Source organism: Nicotiana sylvestris, chromosome 5, assembly GCF_000393655.2.
Source record: "Nicotiana sylvestris chromosome 5, ASM39365v2, whole genome shotgun sequence".
Taxonomy (NCBI): domain Eukaryota; kingdom Viridiplantae; phylum Streptophyta; class Magnoliopsida; order Solanales; family Solanaceae; genus Nicotiana; species Nicotiana sylvestris.
The window spans coordinates 2444480-2454719 of record NC_091061.1 but is presented as its reverse complement, the minus strand read 5'-3'; the positions used below and the strand labels follow the sequence as shown (position 1 = coordinate 2454719).

The window sequence follows — 10240 nt, the reverse complement described above, 5'->3', positions numbered from 1 at the left end:
CATATACACTACCCTCCCTAGACCCCACTTGTGGGATCTCATTGGATTGTTGTTGTTTGACTTGACACAAAGTTTAAGAACGAAAAAAAAAACTTTTAAAATGTGTGATCCTAAAAGCTTTGTGGGGTCGTGATAGTTGTATGACTGTAAGAGCTTCTCATTACGGTTAAAATGAAAAATTCTAAAGTTAAATGTGCAATTCTTTTGAAATAGACTAATAAGAAAAATACTTTATTTAAATTGAAAGGAAATGAGTATTTATTTTTGAATCATATCATATTTTTTTTTATATCACCAACTATATATATGGGGTTATAATATTTAAGTTTATACTAATAGTTATTCATATAATTTATTCTTTTTAATTTATAGAATATAGTAGGATTATAATATTATCCGTATATCATGCGGTTACTAATACTAATACTAGTAAACATACAAAACTAAAATTATTGGAAGTGTATATTAAAAATATTATTTTAAACCAATCTTCCCACAAAAGGAACTAATTCTTGTCATTTTCCTAATAATTCTCCGTCCAGTCCAACCTCAACTCTTTCAGTCTTTTTCACACAGCAACAAATGTCAGAATGATAAGAAGACGACGATCGACAATAAGAAGACGATCATATTCCTCGTCTTCTTCTTCTTCTTCTTCACCATATTTCTTCTTGTTAAGTTTTAACCCTACCACTGCTTCTTCTGATTCTTCAATGTTTGGATATTCTTCATGGCCGGACGCCTTCGGCGATACTGTTCTTGGAGTCGGAGCGAGTTCTCCTTCAGCTCCAGCAACTTCTACTAACACTAACACATTTTTTACTGGTTCTCTTTCGCCTTTTGAGTCCTCTGCTCCAGTCACTGCTCCTTCAAACACCACAACAGCAAAGCCTACGAGTACAGATATTCCGACTAATTCGTCGTCTTCGGTTTCAACAAATACTACATTGACAGCCGCAATGTCTTCTTCACTACCACAATCAACCGTCTCTGTACCGGATATTGGTAAAGTTGTTTTCGTTTTTTTTTCTTTTTTCTGTGATGTTCAATGTTTGAGCTCTGATGGTAAGCAACCTACACTTCCAACCAAGAGTTTGTGAGTTCGAGTCTCCCAAGAGCAAGGTGGGAAGTTCTTGGAGGGAAGTATGTCGGGGGTCTATTTGGAAACAGCCTCTCTATCCCATGACAGGTATCCCATGGCAGGGGTAATGTCTGCATACTAACCTATCCAGATCCCACTAAGTGTGATTATACTGGGTTGTTGTTTGAGCTCTGTGACTCGTAGTACAATGAATCTACGTTAATTAATGAAAGTTTAATTCATGATTAGTTTATCTTCGCTCACACTATCTGTCTTCCTCATTCCGTTGAACTTGTTTGATTAAGTACGGATTTTAAGTAAAAAATAAATAATTTTAAAATTTGTAGTATAAAACAAGATATAAATATTTATGCGGCTATAAATTACTCTCATTAGGGTTAAAATGAAAAGCTTAAAATTAAATTAATTATTGATGTAGAAAGATATTTTTTTGATAGACAAAAAAAGAAATGATACCACATAAATTGAGACAAATGGATTAATTTTTGCAATCACTACAGAGAATTAATTTTCTAGTTGTTTCATTGGTTCAATAACAAGTCCAGGCAAAAACTAAGTCCATGTCCACTGGTGGGGGCTGTTGAATTTGACAAAATGTTTGTCCCACATCGGTGGGAAAACAAAAGTTGGGGGATTTTCCCCTATAAAAGAAGGCTTAATGTTTAGGATTTAAATACACCTCTCATTTGCCTTCTCATCTGTTTAAGGCATTTGTATCTTCTCTCTTTAGTATTATTTCACTTGTATTTTTGGAGTGGAATAAAATATTGGTTGTGTCCGAGGAGTAGGCAAAATTAGCCGAACCTCGTAAATTCTGGTGTTCTCTTTATTGTTGCTTTATTGTCTTATTTATTTATTATTTGGTGGTTGTCATAATTGTTGGTATAGTAGTTGTGACTTATTCACACTATATACATTTGACTTCCGCAACAATTGGTATCAGAGCCAAGGTACTGTCTTAGTATGCTCTGTGGTTGCAGCATAGTCTGATCTTCCACATCAGAAAAGATTTATCTTGGTAACTGTGTCAAGATTCTGTCTTAGTATGCTCTGTGGTTGCAGCTTAGTCTGATCTTCCACACCAGAAAGGAAATAATCTTGATTTGTGTCGTCAGCTATTAAATAATATTTGTGTCAAAGATGGGAGACAATAAACAAGAAGAATCTACATCAAGTGTCAACAATACGTCATCATTGGCATCTTCGCTTATGACAAGAATTGTGTCAAATGCGAAATTTGCGGTAGAAATATTTGACGGGTCCGGACATTTTGGGATGTGGCAAGGCGAGGTTCTAGATGTCCTTTTTCAACAAGGGCTAGATCTTGCTATTGAAGAAAAGAGACCAGATGCTATTGGAGAAGAAGATTGGAGAATTATCAATCGTGTTGCTTGCGGTACCATTCGATCCTACCTTGCTAGAGAGCAGAAATATCCATACACAAAGGAAACTTCTGCAAGTAAATTATGGAAAGCACTGGAGGATAAATTTTTGAAGAAAAATAGTCAAAATAAATTGTACATGAAGAAGAGACTGTTTCACTTCACCTATGTTCCTGGTACCACGATGAATGAACATATCACCAGTTTCAATAAGTTGGTCACAGATTTGCAAAATATGGATACAACTTATGATGATGGTGACTTGGCCTTGATGTTGTTGGCGTCACTTCCTGATGAGTACGAGCACCTTGAAACTACTCTACTCCATGGAAATGACGAAGTTTCTCTCAGAGAAGTTTGTTCGGCTTTGTACAGCTATGAACAAAGAAAGCGAGAAAAACAGAAGGGCGGAGAAGGAGAAGCACTATTTGTGAGGGGTCGTCCTCAAAATCAAACGAGGACAAAGAAGGGAAGATCCAAGTCAAGATCCAGACCCAGCAAAGATGAATGTGCCTTTTGTCGAGAAAAAGGGCACTGGAAGAAAGACTGTCCGAAGTTGAAGAATAAGGCCAAATATAATAATGGAAAGGCCATTATGGATTCAAATGTAGCTGATTGTGATGATTCAGACTTCTCATTAGTTACAACAGAGTCATCAACATCATCAGACATATGGTTGATGGACTCGGCTTGTAGCCATCATATGTGTCCCAACAGGGACTGGTTTGTGGAATTTCAAGAAGGAGAATATGGAGTCATCCACACAGCGGATAACAACCCTCTTACCTCATATGGCATTGGTTCAATACGATTAAGGAACCATGATGGAATGATCAGAACATTAACAGATGTTCGATATGTACCGGATTTGAAGAAGAATCTCATCTCTGTGGGAGCCCTAGAATCAAAAGGGTTCAAAATCATTGCAGAAAATGGAGTGATGAGAGTATGCTCCGGTGCACTAGTGGTAATGAAGGCTAATCGGAAGAATAATAATATGTACCGCTATCGTGGCAGTACAGTTATTGGGACAGCGACAGTGACATCCAGTGACGACAAAGAGGCAGAAGCAACCAAGCTATGGCACATGCGCTTGGGACATGCTGGAGGAAAATCCTTGAAAACTCTATCAGATCAAGGATTGTTAAAAGGAGTAAAGGCTTGCAACTTGGAGTTTTGTGAGCATTGTGTCAAAGGGAAACAGACAAGGGTTAAATTTGGTACAGCGATCCATAATACTAAAGGCATTTTGGATTATGTACACTCTGATGTTTGGGGTCCTTCCAAAACACCTTCATTGGGTGGGAAGCACTATTTTGTAACCTTTGTTGACGATTTTTCCCGAAGAGTATGGGTGTATACAATGAAGAGCAAAGATGAAGTGTTGGGAATTTTTCTCAAATGGAAGACGATGGTGGAGAATCAGACAGGCAGGAGGATCAAGTGTATTCGCACAGACAATGGAGGTGAATACAAAAATGATCATTTCAATAAGGTATGTGAAAATGATGGCATCATCCGACACTTCACTGTTAGACATACACCACAACAAAATGGAGTGGCAGAACGTATGAACCGGACCTTGCTGGAGAAGGTACGGTGTATGTTGTCCAATGCTGGCTTGGGCAAAGAATTTTGGGCTGAGACAATTACATATGCATGCCACCTCATTAATCGCTTACCATCTGCTGCTATTAATGGCAAGACACCATTTGAAAAATGGTATGGAAAACCTGCTATAGATTATAACTCTTTGCACGTGTTTGGCTCAACTGCATATTATCATGTGACGGAGTCAAAATTGGATCCAAGGGCAAAGAAGGCTATTTTTATGGGAATTACGTAGCTGATGATGTTCCTACTACTTATAAAGACGTTGTCCAAAGTTCAGAAGAAGATAAGTGGAGGATTGCCATGAATGATGAAATACAGTCCCTTCATCAGAATCATACATGGAGATTGGCCAATCTCCCGAAGGGAAAGAAAGCAATTGGGTGCAAATGGGTATTTGCAAAGAAGGAAGGATTTCCTAACCAAGTAGATGTTCGCTACAAAGCAAGATTGGTGGCCAAAGGATATGCTCAAAAGGAGGGAATTGATTACAATGAAGTGTTTTCTCCAGTTGTAAAACATTCCTCCATTAGAATTATGTTGGCTTTGGTAGCACAATTGGATTTGGAACTAGTTCAGATGGATGTAAAAACTGCATTTTTACATGGAAACTTGGAGGAGGAAATCTACATGACTCAGCCAGAAGGATTCAAAGTTGCTGGAAAAGAAAATATGGTGTGCAAACTTGAAAAATCGTTGTACGGATTGAAACAATCTTCTAGACAATGGTACAAGCGATTTGACGAGTTTATGTTGCGGCAAGGGTACAAGAGAAGCAAATACGATCATTGTGTGTATTTGCACAAGCTTAAAGATGGTTCCTTTGTATATCTTCTCCTATATGTTGATGATATGTTGATAGCTTCCAAGAATTTGGAAGAAATTGATAAGTTGAAGATTCAACTGAAGAAGGAGTTCGAGATGAAGGATTTGGGTGAGGCAAAGAAAATTCTTGGCATGGAGATAATTAGAGATAGACGTTCAAAGAAACTCTGTTTATCTCAAAAGGAATATTTGAAGAGAGTACTTCAACGTTTTGGCATAGATGACAAGACTAAGCCAGTTAGTACTCCACTTGCTTCCCATTTTAAGCTAAGTACTACTATGTCGCCAATGGATGAAGTTGAACGAAAGTATATGTCAAAGGTACCATACGCAAATGCTGTTGGTAGCTTGATGTATGCAATGGTTTGCACAAGGCCTGACATTTCACAAGCTGTTGGAGTTATTAGCAGATATATGCACAATCCAGGGAAGGAGCATTGGCAAGCTGTGAAGTGGATTCTACGGTATATTCATAATACTGTAGATGTCGGGTTAGTTTTTGAGCAGGAAGACAATCAGTCTGTAGTTGGATATTGTGACTCAGATTTTGCGGGTGATCTGGACAAACGAAGATCAACTACTGGTTATGTGTTTACTTTTGCAAAGGCACCAGTTAGTTGGAAGTCTACTTTGCAGTCAACAGTTGCTTTGTCTACAACAGAGGCAGAGTACATGGCTATTACAGAGGCTGTGAAAGAGGCAATTTGGCTTCAAGGATTGCTAAAGGAGCTTGGTGTTGAACAAAAAGGTATCACAATTTTTTGTGATAGTCAAAGTGCTATTCAATTAGCGAAGAACCAAGTTTATCATGCAAGGACGAAGCACATTGATGTTCGGTATCATTTTGTACGAGAAATCATAGAAGAAGGTGGAGTCACAGTGAAGAAAATTCATACTACGGAGAATCCTGCTGATATGCTGACAAAGGTGGTGACTGCGATCAAGTTTCAACATTGTTTGGATTTGATCAACATTGTTGAACACTGAAGATTGAAGATGAAGACACAACCAAAATTTGTTATTGAGAGAAAATTGAAGATGTGGAATTTTGCCAAGGTGGAGATTTGTTGAAATTGGCAAAATGTTTGTCCCACATCGGTGGGAAAACAAAAGTTGGGGGGATTTTCCCCCTATAAAAGAAGGCTTAATGTTTAGGATTTAAACACACCTCTCATTTGCCTTCTCATCTGTTTAAGGCATTTGTATCTTCTCTCTTTAGTATTATTTCACTTGTATTTTTGGAGTGGAATAAAATATTGGTTGTGTCCGAGGAGTAGGCAAAATTAGCCGAACCTCGTAAATTATGGTGTTCTCTTTATTGTTGCTTTATTGTCTTATTTATTTATTATTTGGTGGTTGTCATAATTTTTGGTATAGTAGTTGTGACTTATTCACATTATATACATTTGGCTTCCGCAACAGGGGCTTCTTATTCTGTTGCTGTATGTATTCTAGTGTTGCTATACATAGCATTATTTATGAGAGAAGTGAATAGTTTTCTAATTGCTCAGAATGATGTACTTAAGTACTTCAGGGAAATATATTCTTATAAAATAGAACAATGATGTGCTTTAGGGAAATATATCGTTATAAAACAAAACAATGAAGTACTTTAGGGAAATATATTTGGGGTAGATGAAGCTGTAATTTATAGGAAAGGGCAAAACATACTTTGTGCCCATTACATGTTTGAATTTATAGTACAGGAGTCCAACCATCTTATGAACTGTAAGGATTAGTATAGTGTCTTTCAAATTTATGTTAGGTGACAACTTATCCTAACTGGGATTAAATCCTATGTTGCTCATTTCCTTCAAAAATGCTGCCCAGTGTTTCCGATCATCCACAACTAATGTGTTTTATGGAGGATCTGACCGGGGTGCTGTGGCATTTTAGGAGGATCCGAGCACCATAGGTTAAACTGACTACAAGTTCTCTTCCAATCATTTAAGATATTTTGCATATGGTTGCTGGAATGTTTAGATTCTTCTGCTACCGCCTGAGGGTAGGTGTAGATGATCAAGATGGAGATGTTCAGAGTAAGAGTGCGCAAGGCATTAGAGCAGCCGCCAGCCAGTGGTGAATGACCTTTAGTTCCTGTCTGGTGATGAAGAAATCACTGAGGTAGAGAAAGTTACATGATGAGAATTAGGAAGTAAAACAAAATAATGTGATTAATGTACAGACTTATGTTGTCCATCTCGCTCCGTGCAACAGCACTGTTGTTAAAAGAAGCAGGAGTGTTGGTTAGCTCGTAGGTCGTAAAGAATGAGCCACAGGAGTGTAGCTTCGAGGTGGCTTCATTGCCTGGGAAAATGGGAGAAGATGATTTCAATGAGATCCCAGCCATTCAAAGGTTATTTTCGATGCGTAAATTAGAATTGGAGTTCTTCATGACAGCTTGACCTTCCCTGTGGCCTTTGGTGTGACCGGGTCTTGGTTGATATTTGGTAGCTGTACGTGTTTTGCAATTCTCTTTATTAGACTCATTCCTTTGCTGCTTTATGTATTTTTTTATTGTTCCATTGCCTGTATGCGTCTCTGTTTTCCTGGCTTCCAACAAGTATGCCTCTTCATCTTTTTCTTTGCTTGACTTGTGTATTCTCAGAATTACAAGATGACATGATTTTTTCCCCACATAGAATAATTATCTTCGAACTCCACACCTGACTCAGAATCTGGAAGTGTCTGCCCCATGTGGTAGATACCTGCTTTCCCCTTTTGGTCTATTCTCGTTCGATTTGGTTAACCTTAGAATATGACATGACAAACTTCTCGTATGTATATTTTTGAGGAAATTAGAGTCTATTTGCCCTCGTGGGCAAGTATACCCCTAAGCAAGCTATGCTTGATGATAGAGCTAACAGAGCTTGTGAACGTGATGTGTAGCTTATCTCAATTTAGGTCTGCCTCGGTTTTTCTTTTCATCTGCTACCCATTGAGCTACTTGAGTATTATAACATTTCTATGCCCCTGATTTTCGCAATGCGAGGAGATTCATTTTTTATTTTTTTCACAGAAGTTTTTCTGTAATCATGGGTAGGAAGTACAGTATCATTTCAAGTTTATTTTACCAAATGCCTTTCGAATTATCTTGGTTGGTTATCATAGCTCGTAGAAAGTTCTTTAAACTCAAGTGTCATTCCAATAATCTTGGTTGGTTTTCACAGCTTGTAAGGAAATTTTTAGTTTTGTACTACTTGGCGAGTGGCCTATCTCTATGAGCCCCGGCTCTACTCAGCCCATAGGAAAAAGATCAAGTGTCTAGCTCGCCTTGCTGGTAAATCAGCTTTTGTGTTGATTCATTAGAGAGGTCCTTGCCGCAGACAGAGGCATTTCTTTGTCGGTGGAGCTGATGTTTACACTCCTACGTGACTGCATTTGTTTTTTAAGTCAACTAAGTGACATTATTACTTCCCAACATTTCATGTTTTTTTTTTTTGTTTATTTGCAGTAACAGACCCTGCTATTTGTTCCCCGGAGCAGAATGAAGTTGCTGCAATTTTGGCAAGCCAATGTGAGAAGCTTCTGTCCTGCCAAGCTGCCAGGCGAGCTCAGCAGCAGGCCTTTGGAGCCACATTGTCCGAAACACCAAGCTCAAGCAAGCCCGTCAATGATGATGCTCTTACACCTGCTGCTACTGCTGAACAGAAATATGGGGAGTCCATACCGTGCAGTGTTCCTATGACCAGCGCCCCTTCAACCTCCACTCGTTCAGCTCCATTGGACTCAAAGTCAAGCAGCTCAGTGCTCCGCAGCTCGCAGGCTGCTGAGGAGCAGCCTTACTGTTCATCCGTCGACCTTCTGCACTCAACAATCGGGATGTGGGAACGGGTTGTCGCAGATAAGAAGACAGATCAAGAGGTCACTGAAGAGGGGCTTCGTCACTTCTACGAGGTTAGTTTTCTCTTCTTTTTTTTCTTTCTTTCTTGATGAAGTTAGCCTCTAGCCCGTCTATTAGAAACGGCCTCTCTACCTTTACTAGGTTGGGGTAAGGTCTCTATACGCACTACCCTCTCCAGACTCCACTTGTGGGAATATACTGGGTTTGTTGTTGTTGATGAAGTTAGCCTCTCCTTTCACCTTTGTTTCTTCTCTCTTTTTTGTTTCTTGATCTCTTTCCTCTCTTTTTGTAGGGCATGAACTATTTTTGTCTTCAGTTTGAACGCCTTCAAGTAGCAACTGCCAAGTATAACGAGGCAGCAAAAGCGAGTGATGACCTGGAAAATGCAATGGATCCTTTAAAAGATAAGCTGGCAGAAGCCTATCGGAAGTTCAAGGACTCTGAGAAGGAGAAGCAGAGGCTTGAAAATGAGTTGTCTGGGGCTGCGAACACAATCACCGCTCTAACTGGTGAGAAGGAATCCCTTTTGCACGTTCAGACAATCCTTCACCAGAAAATCCTCGAGCTGACAAGGGAGTTGGAGGAGGCCTATCCTGCTGCTATCCGGAAATACAAAGCTTCCTCCTTGTACAGACAGGAGCTCATGGAGTATGCTGCTCCTTACATGGGAAAGGGGGTGAAGCTAGCCATAGAGAAAATCAAGGCTAAAGACCCCACTTTTGACCCCAAAACCTACGGCCTGGAGATATACATGCTTCCTCCAGAAGCTGATGTCGATGAATTATCATCTGAGGAGGAAGGTGATGGTGGTGCCGAGCAAGAGCACAATGAGGTGAAGCCAAGTGCTCGTGCTCGAGATTTGGCTGAAGGTGCAAGTTTATGAGACTTTGATCATAGATGTGTCGTTGACATAAATGCCGACTAGGCAAAAGTTCCCCCGAGCACAGCTTGAAGCTCTATCTATTTTACCTATGCTTGCTTATGCTAATGCAACTTATGTGGCCGCTCTATCCAGAGGCGGAGTCAAGATTTGAAGGTTATGGGTTTGAAGTTCTAATCCTTTTAAGTTTCTAGGTTCTATATCAATAATTAGTACATATTCAATGTATTTCATAAGACAAATACAGAGTTTGGACCAAAGCTATTGGGTTCGGCCGAACCCGTAACTCATGGGCTAGCTCCGCCCCTGGCTCTGTCTCTGAACAAGTATGTTTTGCTGCTCTATTTGGAGGTGTTAATACTGAGTATATATGAATGAATATGCTAAAGATCAGATATCTGCAGTATATAGTGTTATTTTTATCTGTGCAATGTGCTTGATTTTCTTGTGAACTCAATTAGTTTGAGTAACATTATTCTTAACGTAGGAAATAAGGAAAATGAACTGAAAGAAGTATGTCCAAATAATTTCTCCAATAATGAACTGAAAGAAGTATGTCCAAATAATTTCTCCAATTCAAGTGGCTCACATGCTTC

The 10240-nt window shown here is 39.2% G+C and overlaps 1 protein-coding gene across 1 annotated transcript; it reads left to right on the top strand.

The window, feature by feature from the left end:
• The first annotated feature begins 547 nt into the window (after positions 1 to 547).
• On the top strand, positions 548 to 10039 carry LOC104222321 (putative GPI-anchored protein pfl2). The gene is made up of 3 exons (XM_070145754.1): positions 548 to 1005; positions 8375 to 8817; positions 9057 to 10039. The coding sequence occupies exons 1-3, from the start codon at positions 591 to 593 to the stop codon at positions 9645 to 9647; spliced, it is 1449 nt and encodes a 482-aa protein (XP_070001855.1). The 5' UTR covers positions 548 to 590; the 3' UTR covers positions 9648 to 10039.
• Positions 10040 to 10240: the final 201 nt, after the last annotated feature.

What these genes read in the sequence shown, in the direction of transcription:
- LOC104222321 (XM_070145754.1), top strand. Translation starts at nt 591, where the DNA reads ATGATAAGAAGACGACGATCGACAATAAGAAGACGATCATATTCCTCG. An exon ending in CGTCTCTGTACCGGATATTG is followed by an intron (nt 1,006 to 8,374) that starts GTAAAGTTGTTT and finishes GTTTATTTGCAG; the next exon opens with TAACAGACCCTGCTATTTGT. An exon ending in GGCTTCGTCACTTCTACGAG is followed by an intron (nt 8,818 to 9,056) that starts GTTAGTTTTCTC and finishes CTCTTTTTGTAG; the next exon opens with GGCATGAACTATTTTTGTCT.